The sequence below is a fragment of the Lytechinus pictus genome, chromosome 18 (assembly GCF_037042905.1).
Source record: "Lytechinus pictus isolate F3 Inbred chromosome 18, Lp3.0, whole genome shotgun sequence".
Lineage (NCBI taxonomy): Eukaryota > Metazoa > Echinodermata > Echinoidea > Temnopleuroida > Toxopneustidae > Lytechinus > Lytechinus pictus.
The window spans coordinates 6,387,950-6,410,947 of record NC_087262.1 but is presented as its reverse complement, the minus strand read 5'-3'; the positions used below and the strand labels follow the sequence as shown (position 1 = coordinate 6,410,947).

The 22,998-nt window shown below is 38.8% G+C and overlaps 1 protein-coding gene across 1 annotated transcript; it reads left to right on the top strand.

Annotated features, from left to right (window-relative positions):
• The first annotated feature begins 13,759 nt into the window (after positions 1–13,759).
• On the top strand, positions 13,760–22,905 carry LOC129282293 (uncharacterized). The gene is made up of 4 exons (XM_054918225.2): positions 13,760–14,314; positions 18,309–18,446; positions 19,063–19,160; positions 19,689–22,905. Exons 1-4 carry the CDS (start codon positions 14,146–14,148, stop codon positions 19,998–20,000), a joined length of 717 nt encoding a protein of 238 aa, XP_054774200.2. The 5' UTR covers positions 13,760–14,145; the 3' UTR covers positions 20,001–22,905.
• Positions 22,906–22,998: the final 93 nt, after the last annotated feature.

Here is a 22,998-nt window from a genome sequence, read left to right as displayed (position 1 = left end):
TCTTTCCTTAGTCTTCGGACTACTACTACACAAGCTTGCGCTCCTGCCCTGTGAGTGTGAGGCCTTGATAGGGGAGTGCCCGAGTTCACAACAAGCGACTATATATATGTTTGTGTTAATAAATATCATCTGAACTTTATATTATGATTTTTTGATTCACTTATGGAAGTACTTCTATTTATAGCTAACACTCATCCATATCTACCACGCTACATTTAAAGAGTGTTACACTTGTATTGAATAATTTTAATTGTTTTACCTTTGTTATTTTGGGAGTATTTACGAAATAACTTTACAACCCTACGTCATGAATCGATAATGAGAGCATGGATACAACTGCAGTGTTTATGTGATTTATTTCACTTTTCCTCATATGTTCCTAAATATGTTTTGTACTACTACTTATGTATTTTTGTTTCGAACAGAATATGGGCAGATGCCAATGATGATATTTAATAAATTCAATGCAATTCATTCGGGGCTTAGGGCTACCCCCCCCCCCCCGCGCCCCCTCCCCCCCCCCCCCAGTCCCCGGCCCCTCCGATAACCCGTCCGATAACCACAACGATACATTTGATTTCAATCTTAATTTTAGGGATATATTCATAATTATGACAGACAACCGATGATAGGATATTTACCAATGGCGGGCAAACCAAACGTCAATTCTAGCGCAATCAGAGACGTAGACCCCGTTCCAACGTTGAAATATTCCTGCCATTCTACGATGTATATCCCAACTAAAGGAGCTGCCCCAGCATACAACATCTGACAGGTAAAGGTTGACAAGAGCACGCACCAGGCCCACCCCCGATCAGTCGACTCATAACTGGACGCCATTTCATCGATCAAAAGAAAACAGTGAGGTAGACCAATAAACGCTCCATATATATGAAAAGACCACTTGTCTGATGATCTCTCCCAGAAATTACAAGCTCAGATGCTGTTGTCCACCCATAGACCTAGTTGATGAGCAGACATAAGTCAATTGACGCATGGGATGCTGCCTAGCCAGTAGCTTGAAAATACTGGGTTGTGATAAGATAACGTGACGCGTCGAAAATTACCCACTCTTGAGCATTGATATCATATTGTCTCTGAAATCGTCGCAATAAACAAAATAATCTGCTGCAATATTATTGTCGATGATATACTCGTCCGTCGATGTTACGTGCTTACGTGAGTTGTTCATCGTGCATACCGGTTTTTCCCTCCCTATTCATTCCACTCAAGCATGCATGTGTGACGTGAATTGTTCGATAGCAAATGTACGTTCACAACTTGCTCGCTGCGCTTGCAGACAATAGGTTTTCTGTGGCTCCACGTTCGGTGCACGGAGACGGGTGGGTGCAAATTTGTAGGGGAAAGGCCAAATATTTTCTTGAACACGGGGGATTTCTGTCATTTCTTGTAAAATTGACATTAGACTTTTCGCGGGTTTTGCATGATGTCCCAGGTAACAATACAGCGTTGGACCAACGTTGGATCAACGTTGGGAAATTTTTTCCCAACGTTGCCTCAACGTTGGCAGACCAACGTTGCATCATCGATAGAAGTGCACGCGCATACATCGTCAGACCAACAACATTTCCAACGTCAGTTCAACGTTGTCCAGCAACAATGTTTCAACGTTGTCTGGCAACGTTGATCCAATGTTGGCTAAATAGTCAAATACAACATTGCTACAACGTTGGTAAGCAACGTTGCATCATCGATAGAAGTGTACGTCCATACATCGTCAGACCAACAACATTTCCAACGTCAGTTCAACGTTGTCCACCATCAATGCTCCAACGTTGGTATAATGTCGGCTGAGTCATCAATAACAGCATTGCTGCAACGTTGATGGGCAACGTTGAAGCAGCGATGGACGTGCACTTGCATACATCGTCAGTCCAACTATGTTTACAACGTTGGTTCAACGCTGTCCAGCAACAATGCTCCAACGTTGTCTGGCAACATTGCTCCAACATTGTTACAACGTTGTCACAACGTTGCTCCAACATTGCTCCAACGTTATTCCAACGTATGGCAGTAATTAACAAAACATTAATTGGTTTCAAGGTGAAGTCCACCATTACAACTCTTCACTCTAATCTTTATCATCATGTCTTATCCTATCCTAAAATCCTACATCCTAATCCTATATCCTATTCCTATCATCCTACACCTATCCACTGTATCCTGTCATTGACTCCTATATATAGAGCAACTTTGCTATACTTGGCAGAATACAGTTAATATCATTTTCCACACTTAACCTTGAATATTTCACTTAGAATAATATGTTTTGATTATGAATGATATGTTAATGGAGCCACATACTTTTCTGAAACTTTTCATGGTGGAAATATTGAATAAACATAAATACTCTAATTATTATAGCAATATTACCTAAAATTTTGGTCATTTACTGATGTAATGAATATTCATGAGTGCATAATCATTGTCCAGATGAGGCAGGTTTGGCAGCGTTGGTCCAATGTTGGTCCAACGTTGGGTGACGTTGATCAAACGTTGGTATAATGTTGGTCCAATGTTGATGGAAAGTTGATTCAACTTTAGTCCAATGTTAGCGTAAACGTTGATTCAATGTTTGTCTAATATCGGTTAAATGTTGTTGTAACGTTGATTCTTTGTTGGTCTAATTTTAAACAAATCCAACGATGCACCATCTCCATCAAACAGTTTTCAACACTGTGCCATCATCATCTGTAACCTGTTCATGATTCTATAAAAAAACATTACAACTATTATTACAGCTAATCATTTCTTTTCATTCTTTCTGTTACAAGTCTCTTCACATAATTAAGAGGAATCAAGAGAATTACGTGTGATATTTATTTATCACAAAAACTCACATGTGTAATTGCAGTCTCTCAGTATTTACAAAATCTAGAAGGGAGGTCGCGTAACTTGGCCTCACTCAGAGTAACGTAACTACTGCCTACTGTAACTAAAGAGTGCCTCTTTTTTATTAAGATAGAAGTCAACTGATATCTCAATATGCATGGCCATGGCCCAGTCTCGCTCGTGCCATAACTATTAAATGATATTTCAGCGTCAAGTGTAGCATGCCTCACATAGCAACTACAGGTTTGACTGCAGTTGGAAAACACTCGGTCCAGGCTAGGCCAGGCAGGACCGACCAGGTCAATTCAAGGCAGCGTATAATAAATAAGGCAGGAATGCCAGGTAGCAAGTCATTGGGTGATTTCAAGTACGGTGTACGGTGTTGAGAGCGTGAAAGGGCTGCTGAACTGAGCTCCAACACCAAGCGTAATATTATTTTTCATTGAAATGTATTAAAACTCTAATGATTTGCTCTCATCTTAAATGTAAAAGATAATTTTACGGAGATGGTTCGTCGTGTTCGCCCCCTGTTCGTGAGCTACAGTTCATCAACACCAACACTGAACTTTAAATCACGATTCTCCCAATCCCTGGGGGCCAGTGTTGCTGAATGGGGAAATTGCTTGTAGATCATCAACACCATGCAGCCACAGTGCAGTGTTGGGTTCAGCAGATGACAATCAACACCAGCCTTCAACACAAACTGCCGGAAATACACCATATTTTCCAAGGTCAATCTCAACACCAGCCTGATTCAAGTACGGTGTTGTCACAACTCCAACACCAGATTTCAACACTGTACTTGAAATTATTGAAATCACCCAATGACTGTTGCCTTGCCCTTGGTATCGCAAACTCGTTCCCACTCACACGTATTGCGAGGTTAGTATTATATTAGTCACTCACACAAGCTAATTACGAGGTTAGTTAGTATGTTATACTGTGCAGTGACTGGTGTTAAGTACTACTTTACTACTACTTACACGAATATAGTAGCGTCGGACTGTACGCGCACAGAAGCTGACTCCGGGATCTTTCGGAGGGGATCAATGGTTGCAGTTACCGATTATCTGCAAGTGCAAAGAAAATTCCACTGTAGATTGTAGGTCCTAAATATGCAGCTTATAAGTACTGTTCCAGATCACTAGATATTCTGGAATTCAATTGTCTATATCCACTATCCAGTCCAAATTCTACCAGATTCTTCAAGTTCAAAATTGAAGGAAGCAGACTACACAGACATGACAGAAGGAGTCCGACGTCGAGACTAATTCTGCGCATCAGAATAGTATGGTATTTTTAAATAGGCACATTTGATGCTTGTATTTCCTTCTTCAATTTCTTCTAGTTATGTGACGGTAGGCCTATGAATTATCTCGTACTTACTGTGAAAGGCCGAGCCAGCTGCAAAGGACGAGGGCGTTTCTGGAAATTCTGGTCTTGAACTACATTTTTTTTCTTGTTTTTCTCCTTTATTTTCTATATTAATCGACACATTTGCATCCCCCGGTGCATGCAGCCTCTCTATTCTACCCCATCTTTATTTTTGTTTTCCCCTTAGACTTAGTTTTAGTTCCTCTTTCCCTTCCCATTATTTTCCTTCTCTCTCGATTTCTTTTCCCCTTATTGCTGGGGGATACCAAGGGTGACATGGATAGACAAGCAAACTTACTTGATCGACCCCCCCCCCCTTGGCCCCATTAATAATAATTATGCGAGTAGTCGTCTGTATATCATTATCAATTCTCCAATGAACCAGTTTCTAACGTTCTCAACACTGTGTATATTATGCCGGGATATTATGTTGACTGTCAAACAAATATCCAACAAACCATTGTTTCCAACATTGTGTCAATGTTAACTGTCAACAACTCTCCAATAAACTATTCCAATTACGCTGTCCACGTTGTGCCATTGTCCGTTGTTCAACAACTCTCCGTCAAACTAGTATCCACTCCTTTGACAACGTTGTGCCATTGTCGACTGTCCAACAAATCTCCAAGAAAATAGTTTCCAACGTTGCTCCTTTGTCGGTTGTTCAGCAACTCTCCATCGAACTAGTTTCCGACGTAGTCAACGCTGTGCCTTTGTTGGCTGTTCAAAACCTATCCAATCAAACACGCGTTTCCAACGTTGTGACGTTGTTGGCTGTCCAGCAAATCTCCAACACACTAGTTTCCAATGTTGTGCCATTGTCTGTTGTTCAACAACTTTCCAACGTTGCCAACGTTGTGTCATCGTCGACTATCCTACTGATCTCCAATCTACCAGTTTCCAACGTTGTGCCAGTGTCAGTTGTTCAACAACCTCCCATCTAACTAGTTTCCAGCTTTATCAACGTTGTGTCATTGTATACTATCCAACAAATCTCCATCGAACTAGTTTCTAGCTTTGACAACGTTGTGCCATAGTTGGTTGTTCAACAACTTTCCATCGAACTAGTTTCCAACGTTGCCAACCTTGTGTCATCGTCGACTATCCAACTAATCTCCAACCTACTAGTTTCCATCGTTGTGCAATTGTCGACTGTCCAACAACTCTCCAACTAACAAGTTTCCAACGTTGCCAACGTCGTGTCATTGTTGATTGTTCAACAACTTTCCAGCGAACTAGTTTCCAACGTTGCCAACGTTGTGCCTTTGCTGGCTGTCAACAACTATCCAATCGAACGTGTATCCAACGTTGTGACATTGTCGACTGTCCAACAACTCTCCAACTTACTAGTCTCCAACGTTGTGCCATTGTCGACCGTCCAACAAATCTCCAACAAACTAGTTTCCAACTTTGTCAACGTTGTGCCATTGTCGGTTGTTCAACAACTTTCCAGCGAACTAGTTTCCAACGTTGCCAACGTTGTGCCTTTGCTGGCTGTTCAAAAACTATCCAATCAAACGTGTTTCCAACGTTGTGACATTGTCGACTGTCCAACAACTCTCCAACTAACAAGTTTCCAACGTTGCCAACGTCGTGTCATTATTGATTGTCCATCATCTTTCCATCAAACTAGTTTCCAACGTCGATTCAACGTTAATCCATCAAGTTTTTCCAACGTCCAACGACTTTCAAGTTTCCAACGTGGAGCCAACGTTGGCTTGTTACCTGGGGTGTTCATGTACAAGTGCTAGAAGAGCTAGAGATTACTGTTGCCCGCTATTTGTAATACGACCGTAAGAAGGTCAGGCGTACAACCTGCTGAACCTTTACCGTGGCGACAACATCAGCAGCATGATCAGAATCCGATAATCGTCGCTTGACAACGTCTTGTCGTTGAGGGCTCGCATCAACTTTAGTTCAATCACAGACTTTATTCCTGACATAATCAGGAAACAACATGGCTCATACCGTGTAGAGGGTATCACAGGCCTAAATCATTCCCCATAGACTCATGTGTTAAATTGGCACTTTAAAAAATTCATAAAAAATAAGGGTGAAATTCGGGGGTCGAATGTTTACTACCAGTGGATAGGATATATATCTGGCAATCCATATCTGACCAGAAAAGGGTCCCTCGACCGGCTCATTTTAAAAATAAATTGGCGTGTTTGAAGACACCGTCGGGGGGAGCAGATTCATCACCTCAAACAGCAAAATAGCCCTAATCCTTCCGCCAGTCAAAATATAGTCCAAAATTGGTGATATTTCTTCCCAATTTGGGAAAAGGAAGTTCAATAATTACCAAAAATAGAATCAGTGTTAGATGGATAATCATATGCATACACTTTGTTAATCAGCCATATCAAAATAAAAAAAATAGCAATGGGTTGGGTCGAATGAATATCTATGACCTGCCTCTAGTGATTAGGCCCGTGTAACCTGTATTGTATGGCACATGAAGGTTTCTTTTTAATTTACCTTCCTGGCTTTTCTTTAACATCTGTACACTCACTTTATCACAAAGAAATGCATGAAATATACAGATGTGTTATGTAATGACCAATTTTAATGTTACTCCTAATGTCTAGTGCCCTATGGATTTACACACATCCTACCTGCCTATATGTAGCTCAACAGTGGATGCAATGTAGGGCCCAAATCCTATAATGCAAATTGTAGATATGAATAGTGTGCATATCTGGATTCAAGATTTGCCCACAATATAAATACCAGATTCACATGAGTTAAATTAGATAACAATAAAAAGAAATGAGAATCAACATACAAGCATACTATACATTCACATCTTCCTATGACAAGGGCCCAAGCCAAGGGATGTAATTGAGAGAGAGACAGGGAGAGAGGGGGGTTAGATGGCTTGTATTCTAAATGGATGGGGGCTAGTCTGGCTAGAAGTCAGTAAAAGTTGAACAAGATAGCAGTAGCACTCATTCTCAGCCCCCCCCCCCAAACATACTAACTATGCTTTTCTCTACCCCCCCCCCCCTCCCTATTGAATCCACCACTCTTCAGCCAAATTCTAAAGTTTTCTCTTCTCCTTCCCTTCCCCATGAACCAATTTCACAAGTGCAATTGATGCAAGGCCTATCTTGTGATGGGTGCTATACACGATTTACATCAGCGCTCGTCGGTATACGAAAACACACGACAACATGAATCACAGAGACAAACACACAGCCTACACGGCCTAGCCTAGGTACACAAACACAGAGTTACTAATCACAATTTGTTACCTGTTATACCCCTATGTAGCCTTGTATATAGCCATGAAGTTCAGTTTTTGGACCTCTTGATGATTGAAACATGTATACTAGTGAAAGCAATCTGCTACTGAAGAGTTTGGGCAGGTATTTCATCCACTAGGGAATTCTCCTTGTAATAGGCTATGGTCAAGGTGTACAGGTATCACAGGCCTAAATCATTCCCCATAGACTCATGTGTTAAATTGGCACTTTAAAAAATTCATAAAAAATAAGGGTGAAATTCGGGGGTCGAATGTTTACTACCAGTGGATAGGATATATATCTGGCAATCCATATCTGACCAGAAAAGGGTCCCTCGACCGGCTCATTTTAAAAATAAATTGGCGTGTTTGAAGACACCGTCGGGGGGAGCAGATTCATCACCTCAAACAGCAAAATAGCCCTAATCCTTCCGCCAGTCAAAATATAGTCCAAAATTGGTGATATTTCTTCCCAATTTGGGAAAAGGAAGTTCAATAATTACCAAAAATAGAATCAGTGTTAGATGGATAATCATATGCATACACTTTGTTAATCAGCCATATCAAAATAAAAAAAATAGCAATGGGTTGGGTCGAATGAATATCTATGACCTGCCTCTAGTGATTAGGCCCGTGTAACCAGAGAGCGTTTATCTCTCAATGTTATTGAGGTCATAATGTGCGTGCGGTTCAAATAATACCATGTCACACAATCGTCTGCTTCTTAAATTTGTTGCTTCAAATCTATCAAATCTAAAGCATGTGGGTTGAAAAGCATTTTAAAACACAGGGCATCAGCCAACAAAACCAAAGGAAAACTGTCCCTTTGTAAATAATCCGATAAGCACTAGCGTACCTATGGAGGGGCAGGGGGGCAGACTGCCCCCCCCCCCTGACGAGTCACGAGCAAAAAAAAGGAAGCAAAAAAAAGGAAAGAAAAAATAAAAGAAAAGAGGAAAGAGAGAAAAAAAGGGGGAGGGGAAAAAGAAGAAAGGGTTTAAGAGAAAGGGGAAAACAAAAACTGGACTGCAGACTGTCGGAAAAAAAATTATATATTGTCGGGCACACGGGGCTGTTCCAACTGATTCGGTTTTTTTATAGTTCCACCATCTTTGTCGGTACACTTTTATCGGTAAATTGTGATTTTTACGCAATGCGACTTTTAGAGCTCTCTGTACCGATAGTGAGAACGGACTGGGCTGACCAGGAAAATGTTAGAGAACAACTTTTAGGTAATATAATTATAACAATAACAATTTTGTGCGTAGCGATCGCATCAACTTTATAGTTGGATACCTATGATAAATGTTTAGTTTTCAGGTTGAAATATCCAAAATTTTCAGCTCGCACTTCGCGCTCGCGTCAATTGATTAGTTATAAACCAATTTGTTCACGGTTACAAAAAGTGCTTATAATAACCAGTTCCTAGGCCGGAATATCAAAAATTTCAGCTCGCGCTTCGTGCTCACATATACTGTTTAGATATATCCATTTTGTTCATAGTTAAATGAAGTGCTTAGAATGTCCGGTTTTCAGGTAGGAATATTTAAAAATCAAAAATATATCATTAGAAACCAATTTGTTCACGGTTCCAAACTTGCTTAGAATATCAAGTTCTTAGGTCGGAATATCAAACATGTAAGGGGGTGGGCTGCAATATGCATGGCAACGAGGACTGCGAGGTGCCCAAATATCCTCGTGTATTGGTAATTTTATGACCGAATGTATAATTTCTGCACGTTTCACATGTAAAAAGGCTAGATAATAATTGAAAAAAATGTTCGCTCGCTTCGCTCGCTCGAAAATTAAAAACTGTGAAGTTGATATTTGGCCAATGATTATCAGCCCCCCTTTAAAAAAATGTGCCCATATACGTCCATGCCTACAACCCCCCCCCCCAACCTTTCTCATCCTTGTCGCTTGCCCCCCCCCCCCCTGACGAAATATGCCAGGTACGCCACTGCCGATAAGCTTTGGTATTCGCTACTGTCAAAATATTATATTTTCATTAAGATGCACATAATAACTAGGCGGCGGATCTCGTTCGATCAAAGAAACGATAACATTGAATGTAATGGGTCCATGTTTTAACCCTTTGCACGCTGATGTTGCAAATTTGCACATTTGTACAATTAAATTCAACAATCGTAATTTCTCCCCGGAGGGGCCACTTCCATTGACGAGTGGATACCATGCGCGACCATGGGGTCTCGACTCTCGAAAAGCACCCTAAACACGTATTTTCCATATTCTGAAAATGCACCCCTAACAAGTATTGGCGTGTGAAAACCTACCCAAAAACATAACGATATTATTGGCAAGTATTCCCTGAATTGAACCCCTAAACAAGTACAGCGAGCGATATTTCAATTGCTATGTCACGGACGTCGGTCGTTGGTTTTACCTTTACCTACATCATTGGGTTTTAGTACAGCCCCACCTCTTACACCTCGCACAAATCGTACTCTAAACACGTAGTGTTGACTCTTGGGGCAAAAAGTACATCCTTTATCAAACATTTTTGTCTTAATTTTTTATACCCTCGCAAATTTGACACTAAACACGTAAACTTCCTATCGGAAATAGATACCCTTTTTTCATTAGTTTAGTGTTTTTGTACGTAACGTGCCCTATCCTGAAAAAAGAAAATCCTTTTTTTTTGTCGCGCATGGTATCCACTCGTCAATGTAAGTGCCCCCCCCCCCCGGGGTTTCTCCCCCTAACTTCATATTAAAGACGTGAATAAATGGCAAAAGTTCTTGGACAACCTCTAAAGAATAATCATCAGTATCAATGGTTTAAAATTGAAATCTTGATACAAAGAAAATAGCATGGAAACAATTGTCATTATTATCCCCAAAAAAAATAATTCAGCGTGCAAAGAGTTAATAAACTTAGAAGTTGACAGCAGCTTCGCATACATGGGCGTCAGTAAACATTCCACAAAAACGCTCATAATCTTGTGCCTCTAACGTCATTGGTAATAAAAAGATTCCCAACAAAAATCTTCTGTATATAAGATTATTTTCATGTTCATACTTTTAGAATAAAATGATTAATGGCATCATCGGATCAATAACTCTTAGTTGAATAAAGAAGACAGAAGCTCAATTTTTGTACAGTTAAAGAATTAAATCACTAATAATAATCAGAATAACAAAAGAAAGAGAGAGAAAGATGGATAGAGATCAGTGATAAATCTGATTCAAATCTCTTTGGGTTTTTTTTTCACATAATTCAGGATGACAGTGAAGTCTGCATGTTAAGTCTTCCAAAAATGTTGCTAGCTCTGATATTGGCTTGTTTAATTTCATGCTTCTTTGCATTGTACTTCTCTCTCTTTCATATTTCTTACATTGTAGTAAAAAATGTTCTATTGTGATCTGTGCACTGCAAAAAAACCAGCCCCGAATCTTTATGTCCACACCAGAGAAGTATTGAAACAGCACCAATTTTGAATCAAACCGATGCTGTTTTAATACTAATTGGTGTTGTATAAACACCTATCTGGTGTTAGACCAAAACGAAACTGGTGTTGTTTAACACTTCTCTGATGTGGACTGTTATGGACATATATAGATTCCGGGCTGGTGTTAAATCAACACCGGAGTTTTTGCAGTGTGGCGTTTAACCCTTTTTATCAATCATGATCTGTAGACCCATAGTTCATGGCATGCGATTGTCTCGGCGAGTAATCAGTATGATCAGGTTTCAGAAAGGAAATCTTGAGAGGATATTGAAACTGTATCGTGATTTTTATTTCTTTTTCTGAATGTTAATCCCCCAGGGAGGGGAAAGGCTCGTACACACCAAATTTTGTGAAAATTAAGCAAAACTTTAAAATGTTATAACTTTCTTATTAAACATCCGATTTTAATGACATTTTCAGCCATATGTTTGTTGGATTTTTCTCTTTTGATTCAAATCAACACTTTTACTAGAGTGGATTTGACTATGTTGACCTTTAAGAGATATCCATGCATGCTTTGCGACATTATGAGCGGTAGATTCTCAAGAATGCATATAGGCAAGTGAGGACCCTTTTTTGTTTGCTTGTCAAATTTTTCCTGGAACATAATGACATCGATTTGGTAGTAAAGACCCTTTTTTCCTGTACAAAATGCCCCCCCCCCCTCCTCCTCCTCCCTTTGGAAAATCCTGGGTCTCCCGGCCCTGGCCATAACCTTCGCAAGATCAAGATGGATGCGAAGTTCGGGCACTATACCAAAGTAATCATGGTGGTTTTTTTTTTAACCTAGCTGATTGCTTTGAAAGCATGAAACCAGAGGACCGACCGCTAAGGCCCTCTCCGAGGGACCTGATAATGAGGATTAATGCCTTTCCAAAAAGGGCACTATAGCGCACCAAGTGGGAATCTATATCCGGGTCATCAACGGAATCCGAAACCCCTGCTCTACCGACTGAGCTATCGCGCTTCCTCCGAATCATCTATACCGAATGGATCGCATACTCTGAGATAACAACCATAAGGGATTTTTTGACGGATTCAAGAACACAAAAAATCACAATGACCTGTTGGAAGATCTGGTGAAATTTGGTGAGCCGGAACAGCAGTTTAGTTCGTCCCCAAGTTTCGGAGCTGTGTGACCCCCCAAAAAAAATGCGATTATAATGTCGTTTGTCCAGATTCCTGGGGAGTGTTTTTCATCAACATTTTCATCCGACAAGTTGTCAGATCTGACATCTTTCTCTGATGTTGATTGGCTGAGAGGTACTGTTACTATGGTAACTGTCGGATAAAATGGGACTTGTCGGATAAAACGTCCGACAAGTCCTTTCATGAAACGCCCCCAGGTGGGTGTTTCATAAAGCTGTTCGTAAGTTAAGAGCGACTTTAAGAACGACTGGTGATCCTTTCTTGTGGTAAATATGCACCATTCAATGTTCATTGGTGATAGCTTAGCGCGTAAGAAAGGATCACCAGTCGTTCTTAAAGTCGCTCTTAACTTACGAACAGCTTTATGAAACACCCTCCAGGACGAAACTGCAGTTTTGATCCACCAATTATTGTCGACCAAGACTTCTTGGTTGTTCATTGTCATGAATGGCATTCGACAAAACACTTTCTATGTTCTCGAATCCATCATGCGTTGTAGAAGCTAACTAAGGTGTCAAGGCGCATGCACAGCAAAACTGTGGTGTTAACCGGTGTACATAGAGGACCACACCAGTTATTTTACACCGGTGTTAAATTGGTGGTGTTAATTTTACTCCTATATGTGTTATTTCAACACATTTGGTACATTTACACTCTTTGGTGTTAATTATGTTCAATCTCTAGGGTGTAATTTTAACACCTTAGGGTGTGGTCCTCTATTAATACCAACTGGTGTCAGTTTTAACACCACAGTTTTTACAGTATGCATGCACACCGAATTCGGTCCAGGATCCGGACCGGTAGTGCGGTTCATAACAAAAAAAAGTTATTGTTTTAATGAAGGGCAAAATAAAGTGTTTGGGGAAAAACACTTTACAATTTTAAACTCATTTTTTTCTCAAACTGTCAGGGCATCCCCACCCCTTGGTGCCGCCACTGATTATCAACTATGTCTGGTAAGCAAATGATTACCTGATAACAGGTATTATACACTTGTTCACTGAGTGATTAACGGTTTGGGGCACGGTTATTCATTTTCCAAAGTGTATTGTATCCTAGAAAACTTAGTCTTTCCTTGATTTTCAACCCTTCAGAGCTAATCGATTTCGACACCATTTTTTTTCCTAATGAGCAAACCAATGAATTCCCTTAACAAAGGTACCTCTACATGCATGTATTTAAATTTGCACCCCAATGGCACCATGGCCGTAGGAACGATCTTTTAATATAGGGGGTGCTGCTGGGGTCCCTGGGGGTTTTGTTCAGAGGGTTGCCGTCAGAAAGAATTAAACAATCACAAAAAAGTTAATGCTCCCAAATGACGGATACTTTAGGAGCAATGACTTTTTTTTTGGGGGGGTCGTTTTTTGTGGGTTTTTTTTTTACTTGTCAACCTAATTTCCAGGGGTGCTGCCTCTAAGGTATACAAATAACATACGTACGTAGAACCCCCTGAAAATATTGGGATGCTTCGATCAGCATCAGTATGTAATTCCCGGGTCATGGATGGCGCCTTTTGATCTACATAACCAAAATAACTCAGCAACCTAATTAAGTCACATGGTGAGGAAGTTCAACCTAAGATGTGATTGTCGATGAAAGGTGCAAAAGCATCACCCTTTTCAAGAAGCCTTTATTGGGGGAGGTAAAATCTTCCCAAACTTACACACAGGATTTGGATATGACCCCAATATGATTCAATTGCTAATTGCAAATTCGCAGCCTGGCCGTCGTATACAGCATTTCAAAAAAATATATATAACAGCATTTCAAGGGAAAAAATACCTCTCTGGCCCCAAATATGAATACATCGGTTGCTGACTTATTATGGGACGGGACATTAAGTGACCACGCAAGCGCATCCATGTATATATCAGAAATTTATTCATAACAATAAAGTCTTTGTTGTCACAAATACCATGAATTAGAGCTCTGCGGAATATATCAATATTTCAGTCAACCTCGGAGTACGTGTTGTATGTGGGCGCGTTCGCGTACTCAAAACTGTCTGCCTGTCTGGGTTGTGTTTGTATACATGCTGTACAAGTAACCGAAAATGGCGGGCAACGAGGACCTACACATTGTTTTCAATTTCTTTGAGAAGGTTCCCAAACCTCCTAAGCAAGATTCATATGAAGATGGCATGAAGCATATTTACGAATATGTGAGGAGACAGCCGAGTTTCGTTCTAGGTCAGATCCACAAGAACCTAGACCAATCGAACGGTGAGTGCTCTCGTCAGATTATTATTATACTGTTGTTTCTAAGCGCACAATTTTATGACTATAACTGATAACTGAATCCATATATGCTAAGCGGGAATCGGAATATTGTAGTTATGATAATTTTATCGCTTCTATAGTCATGCATTTTTTGCGCGTCTATTGCGCGTGTGCGCATGGCTGATGTGAGGTATATATTATAATCCCCCGGTATAATCCCCAGTGTATAATCAGTTTGTAGGACTTGGCTATTAAAGTATTATGGTATCAAGGTTCCTTTAAAGGGATGGTCCGGGCTGAAAACATATCTTAATACATATAGTAGAATTCACTGAGCAAAATGCCGAAAATTTCATCAAAATCGGATAACAAAATAATAATAAAGTTATTGAAGTTTATTTTTAGCAATATTTTGTGAAAACAGTCGTCATGAATATTCATTAGGTGGGCTGATGATGTCACATCCCCACTTTCCGTTTTCATATGTTATTACATAAAATCATAATTTTTTCATTATTTCATACTCTTGTGAATAATATGTTTCCCTCATAATGAAAGAAGTTGCAGCAATAAATATCTAATGCACTAAATCAGTTGTCAATCCAAATTTTCTAGTTCTTGGAGGAAAAAACTTGAATAAACCTAATTTCATATAATAAAATACAAAAAGGAACAAGTGGAGATGTGACATCATCAGCCCACCTAATGAATATTCATGACGACTGTTTTTACAAAATATTGCTAAACCTTAAAGGAAAATGAAACCCTTGAAACCAGCTGAATCCATATCAAAGAGAAAAATCAAAGAAACATATTGTTGAAAGTTTGAGGAAGATTGAATGAATAATAAGAAAGTTATGAGCATTTGAATAGTGAGATCACTAATGCCATGTAGATCCTCCCATTGGCAATGCGACCAAGATCTGTGATGTCACACACGTACAACTCCCTTACTACTTTAGTACTTATTTCACTTATATTCTCACTTTTATAGAGTCTATGACAAGGTGAGGTGTTCTCTTTATGAGATGACAAGTACAGAGGTTTCACAACATTATATCATTGATGAATCGTTTGTCATTATGATTAGAATGAGCAAAAAGAGATGTTTTGGGGTATATTTTCAGTGTCCAAAAGGGGAGAGTTGTTCATCTGTGACATCATAGATCTTGGTCGCATTGCCAATTGGAGGATCTCCATAGCATTAGTGATATCGGCATTCAAATGCTCATAACTCTTCTATTGCTAGTCCTATTTTACTCAAACCTTTGTTGATCTTATTCTTTGATTTTTCTGCTTTCACAAAAGCTAACTTGCTCCAAGAGTTTCATTCTCCTTTAAAATTCAATAACTTTGTTATTTGTTATCCGATTTTGATGAAACTTTCGGCATTTTGCTCAGTGAGTTCTACTCTATTTATCAAGCTATAAATACTTTCAGCCCGGACCATCCTTTTAACATGTTACCTGGGGCCCCCGTCTTACAAAGAGTTGCAATTGTTCAAATAAGCCACATCTTTGTAAAGCCAGCAACGTCAACATCTATTATGCATGTTTGTTCAAAATATTTTCTAAGTACGATGTATATTCATATACATTCATTGTTTGCTTGAAAATTCAGTGTGCTTCTCTTTGTTTACAAAGGACATGGTTTAAATTTCTTGTAGAAAATATAATGACAATGATGGTAGAATTGAGGTGATCGGATCAATCGTAGCTATTTGTAAGAGGGGGCCCCGGGGCCCGTTTCATAAAACTTGTTACTATATACCGAACATTTAAAGCTACTGAAATCATTCTATTTGATTGGCTGATATAGTTGTTATAGAAATATTGTGCATTTGCTGATGTTATTTAATGGGTCCTTCATACTTTAATCTCTTCAAACATCCATGCATACTATATTTAACCGTTGATTCCTTAATTATCTTTGTCTGTGGATATTTCCAAGTGTGCCCTATATGTTTAACATCAAGAAGTGTATTCGTGGATTTATCCGACTTGTTTATTTTGATAGATGGCCTAAAAGCAGCCTTTGTCATATTTGTAATACATGAAGTGTCATTATCTGAACATAATAAATTAGCGGTACCTGCAATTAAAACGGAAACACTATATAGGTTTAGTCGAGGGTTAGAAGCTCATAAGCGGGCTCATAAGGGTTCCTAACTTCCTATTATAAAGGGTACTACTCGGTATGTTTATTCTGAGGGGGGGGGGGCGGGCACTACAAAATGGACGCCATGCTCGCATATCAAAGCACGTGAAAGAGTCGTTTTCACGATCTAACGAAATGGGTATCCAAATTCTTCAAAGGCCGATTTTCACCAATTGAATTGTCTAAAAATGAAAATGGGGGGGGGGCATATGGGGCATCCCCCATGCAGTTGGAACAGTTGCCCCCCCCCCAAAAAAAAAAAATGGAGAATTTGTATATCTCCGCCTTGCCCCCAAAGTGTTATTTTGTCCTCCACTTGCACCCTCCCCTATTAAAAAGAACAGCGCCACCACTGTGTATTTCACCCTATCATGAATATTTCGAGACATTATTCAATTCAATTTAATTTATTTGGCAAAATAAAACAATCATGAAGTTACAAAGTAAACAAATACATTTGAATGAGCCAGGACCTCTGAAAAAACAACCTGTGCTTATACTTGAGGCCCTAAATGACAATTAAGAAATTAAGAAATACAATAAAATACAAAAAAAAATCATTCAATTATTAAGGGTGGGAATATGATGTAGGGTCCATTTTAAAAGTCCATGTACGAGCATGATGTCCAACTTTTAATGACGTGCCCCCCCCCCCTCCAAATTCATATTTTTTAAATTATAACATTGACACTGCAATTTTTGTTATTTTCATAATAAACTGGCATGTACTCGAAGATGGTGGCACAGTGGTAGAGTGCTCGACTCATGAACGGGAGGTCGTTGGTTCGTTCCCCAGCTGGCCGATATAGCCACACCGAAGACTAAAAAAGAGACACTCAAAAAGAGACAACCTGTCATTTTGCTTGGTGAAGGAGGATAATATATAAACATACTATTATTATGATAATAATAATCCGCTAACGGCTTTTATATAACACTTAATACATCGGAACGACGTCTCTAAGCGCTTTACAGATACATTATTACCCATGCAGGTCATCGGATCCTGGTATGCCCGCATACATAGTGCATGCACCTTCTCCACTCCCTGGGGAGCATTCTAACAAGAGTTCCAAGACTCGATTACTATAGGCATACTACATCGGCTTTCGCATCCTACTGGGTATCCATTTAACACCTGGGTGGAGAGTGGCAAAGTGTGGATTGACGCCTTGCCAAACCATGATTGTCATGATATGTATTATAGGGCACGCTGGTAGAGCATTTTAAGCACTTAATTTGGTACCCTGGGTAAATGAAATGTTATCATTATGTTAAGGAGCAAATCACCGGAAATATAAATCATGGTATGCCTTAAAGGACGTCCGACCCGATGTCAAGTTGATTTTGATAAGATCAGCAAATGGATCAAGGAAAGCAATTACCTAAGTTTTTAATTTAAAGGGGAAATTCACCCTGACCGAAAAAAAAATTATTGTAAAAATACTTGAATGCTTTGAGCGCCTAGGTAGCCCAGCTAAAGCCGGGGTAATAATAATAGCAGGGCCCGCTGGGAGAACAGTTTTCAGAACTGAACTGGCTTCCCTGGGTAAATATACCTATATTATTATTATTGTTATAAAAATAGCAGTAAAAATGATATTAAAAAATTGGTGAAAGTTTGAGGGAAATCTATCAAAGATTTAAAAGTTATTATTACAGAATTTTTCATATTTTTATTTGTGATGTCATATGAAGCTTCCGCTTGCTATTAAACCCCCTTCCCCATCCCCACCCTTGGAAATTAAACGTTTTGAGTAAAATAGCGTCTCATAACACAACTCCAAAAAAGCAACTGGCATTTGAATTAGTTTCATGATCACCTTCAAATTGATTCTAGGTTTGTACAAGTACGTGAACTATGTCGGATTCAACAACGGAGACTTCCACGCCTTTCGAGGAGGACCACCCCCAGCAGAGTGGATCAAGGTCGGCACAGAAGGTCTCGGAGATAGAGAACAACGAGTTTGTTACCCAGGTATGGGGATCCCTCCCCCCTCTTTACCATGTTTACCCCTTTCCCCTGCTCCCATCTTTCTTTTCTCTATTTCTATTTCTCTCGCTCTCTCCCCACGTTCCCCATTCCCCCTCTCTCAGAGTTACCCCCCAATATATATATATATATATGTATATATATATATATATATATATATATATATATATATATATATATATATATATATATATATATATATATATACATATATATATATAATAAGAATGGTAATGATAATTTTCATCATGATGATGATGATAATGATGGTGATAATAATCATTATAATATTAGTAGTAATAACAATAATAAATGAAAATAAAATAATGATTATATTTTAAAGTACATCTAGTGACCTGTTATAATATTATTTTAAATTAGATCCAGTATATTATGATATCTATGTTTATAATGTTCATCCCCTTGACTTGGGAGGCAGTGCATAAAAATATTCTTTTACATAGTCCGGTACACATCATCACATCTTTGCGGATAGGTGAAAAATGTTACAAACATTCTCATAATTGAATTTGTTGATATTCAAATGTATTGATTATGTAATAAGTATTCAGTTTCTATATTGTTATATCAAACAATGCAGGTGGTTACGCGGAATTAGCGACTTCGGCTGGACAGCCAATGTGTACGACACGGGCTAAAGATGAACAAAACTCTTACTATCTGCTCGTCAATTTCAAGGTGGGTTTGTTTGTAACTTTCAGGGCGGGAGCAGCACTGGCCTATATGGAGCCAGAAAACTATTCAAATTTCTCCGATCGCTTGGTCAAAGAGCTAAAAAGCCAGGTTGGGTGGGGGTGGGGGAGGGGGGTAGCTCGTAGACATAATGACTAAAGTTAAGTACTTTTAATCTGTATTTTTTACAAATAAGATAGGGTATTTCATTCGCCCTAAATAAGCGCGAAGCGCGAGCAGATTTTTTATATTTAAAGCAAGCGCTTTTATTTAAGTATGGATACGACACAAAATTCATTAAACAATAATGCAAGTGCGAAGTGCGATCTGAAATATAAGTCAAATGTACTGACCAAAGGACTTATAAAAGACTATTCGTAGACATTGCGTATCTCGACTTGAAAATCAATTTAAGCGCCATGTAATTATTTTTAATATGATATCCATCTCATTAAATAGGCAAGTTAATATTCATTATTTCTTTAATTCTTGTTTCCGTATTACCGATAATTTACCGTTCTATTATTCTGATAGGATTCTGACATCGATGAGGCAAGTTACAGCGCGTTTGAGGCGGACTGGAAGTCAAAGACCGGAGCGGATATCATCCGCGACGCATTCCCTGCCGGCATCGTTGGCGGCGACGTCGGCTTCTACAAGAGACGTCGACCCGGAATCACTCCGTTCATCTATGTTCTCCGCTATGAAATACTTCCGGGGGCATCGCCGGATGCCGTTCTCCAGTTCCTGCCCACTCTTCGGGAGAAACTAACTGCGGGAGGGATCCCGTTCAGCAACGTTGGTGCCTACAGTATCTGTTACATCTGCGACCCAGTCAAAGCCTGAAATAGAAACTAATGAACCCCGACACCCTCAGAAGTGTTTTAACCAGCCTCTAAGTTGATTCAAATATTAACCTATTGGTAAACACCAAATGTTGGATAAAAAGAAATTCCATGCAAAGTGAATGGGGATATTTTTTTAACCAACAGTTGGTCGGTTCATGTTTTAACCAACTTTGAGCATTGGTTAACCAAATTTCTGAAAGTGCTTGGCCTTTATCTTCAACAATCATCAGATAAATTTTAGATTTTTTACTACTTATGTGATTTTTTTACCTTGTAGCAAATATAAATTTCAGTACTTTTTTAAATGTCTTTTTGTTGTTGTAATTGTTGTAGCAATCAATATTGTAATGTGTTCCCAGATTAGTCAAGCGCCATGGCCCTGCACGGGCCCAAAATTTCAATTGGGGTGCTGTGTACATTTTTTTTTTCACAGGCAGCACCCCAGGTATTCTGGAAGATGTGTGAAAATTGAGAACAAAAATTAACAAAAATGACCCTCATTTTGTAGTAAAAACAGTTTTTTTTTTGCTTTTAAAATTTACATCAGCACCCCGGTAAAAAAAAATCGTTCACAGGGCCCTCTCAAGCACCAAGAGGGGTGAGAAATGGTATGGTCACGATCAACCCAAATGATTGTTTAAGTATTCAATTTAAAAAAAAAATCAACGGAAAGAAAAGGGAAAATAAGAAATAAATACTATTGAGAAGAAACCTTACAGTAATGGAACTAGCAGTCAGTCTGCAGGTCCTCAAAAAGGTGCTTCATTTACCCCAGTGATATTCATGTCTAGAAAGGTTTTTACATATTTAATGAGCTGGGTGCGGACCAAAACACCTCTGTCATTGCTGCTGTAAATTTATATCAAATTTCAATAAAAAAAATTTGGTATCATTGTAAAGAAAAATAATCATTTTGTTCAGGTCATGTGTTCAAATTTATTCAATAATTTTGTGATGTAGGTGAAACTTTTGATCTAAAACATGCTACAAAAAAAAAGATTTTCATCCGACAAAAGTTGATATTTTTACACTTTATTTCTGTTTCAGCCCAAATGATTTTTAAATCATGATAAAGCTGAAGATCGAAGCTTTAATATGATATAGGTTGTATAAGAAGAGGTGTTGTAAATGGGTCAGGGTCCACCTATTACTAGGCCAAGTACATATTGCAGCTTGAAAACAAGAATACTGCACTCTAATTGGTCAAACAGAATTCCAAAGGTTTCCATGATGGGCGTCTCCAAGGTCACACTCACCAACTCAGTGGTAATCTTTACAAATTACCCGGGCATGTTCTTTTGAAACATTATCGAGCCAAGAACTCTGGATTTCATGCTACTCAGAAATTTCAGAAATCTCGTCTTGTATCTTGATGGGGAAAAGCTGGATCCTGACCCATTTGCAAGGTGCCACACATCAAGAGTGACATTGTGAGGAACTACAGGGAATGAGCTTTACGACGATATATAGGTATTATTTGGGCTCAAAATAAAAAGTTTTGCACAATTTGCAAGAGAAAACAGAGGAAGAAAATTACGCTTTTAAAACATCTTAATTTTCAGCCCTAAAATTCATTTATTCTAGAAGAGTAACATTTGCTCTTTCCAATGATGCAATAATATTTTATTTCACTTGAGGATATAAAGGGGTTAAACTCTTTGAGAAAGAAAGTCTCATAATTCACGAGATTTCACAGGGAGGTGAATTCAGTCACGACGGGGCTAGAATAAATCTTGCTTATTTGCTCATAGCATAGGGCTCTGGAGTCTGGCGAGAGGTAAAACTATATTCCGAACTTTTCGCATTTACAACGGGGAAACTCTTTACAACGCACCAATTCCTTTGACAATTCAAATCAAATCACAATAGAGAGCCGAGAAGCTTTTGTCGAAAGTTGTTGGACCGGGACAGAATCGGAATCTCTTGACTCTGGACAACGACATTATTTGTAATTGTTCGTCCGGTGCAAATCTTCGTATGATCTGCTCTTCCAGTCCACCAACTATCGACAAAAGCCTCTCAGCTCTCCATCGTGAGTTTAATTGCATTTTCAAAGGAATCGATGCGTTCTAGACAGTTTCCCCGTATAGTAAATGCGAAAACTACCTATTTTTCATGACACGTACGGACACCTTGATGTCGTTATGCCCCCCTTCTCCTCTTTCCCTCCCCTATATACCTTGGAGTCGCTATCATGTTCTGCTTAAGTAGTGTAATTAATAGTCCTCCTTGTACTTTGTTCTAAAAAAACGAATAACCTGGACTCATTCTCAATGTATACTCCATGTGAATTGATACTGTGAATAAAGGTGATAGTCATCTATGTATAGAAAAACAAAATGGCATAGCTTGTGTTTTGTTCAATCTTGAATCAACGTTCCTATTGTATTGTTATAAACCTTAACGATGAATATACTGACATGTTTTCGCGGAAAAGATTGTCAGCAACACTTTTTTATGATCTCATGATTATTCATGTAGCCTACTTGAAAAGGCTGAAAACAATAAACCACGGACCTGATTAATATTTTGACAGAATACATATTCGACTGTAAAAATAGATTCATTTTGAAAATGCCCTAAAGATAAATACTAAATGATAAATCTAAAATGAATAGAATAGATTCTGTTAAAAAAGCACTCACTAATCAGATTCTGGTCGACATGGCAAGAATACATGTCTTTAGAATGTAGCGTTTATTTAGAATAGCTATAGGTCTATGATAATTAAAGGGATACTCCAGGCTGAAAATAATATCATTCGGAACAGATAATGAAAAATGATACAAACAAAACACTGAAAATCTGATCAAAATTGAACAAAGAATAACAAAGTTATGGCATTTTAAAGATTTTCATTATTCCGGTGAAGCAGTTCTCGGCATGTCTTCATAAATATTCAGTGAACAAACAGATGATGACATTTCTCCACTTGTTCTTGTGTATGTTATTATATGAAATTTGGTTTATTCAAATGTTTTCCCCACGAACTAAAA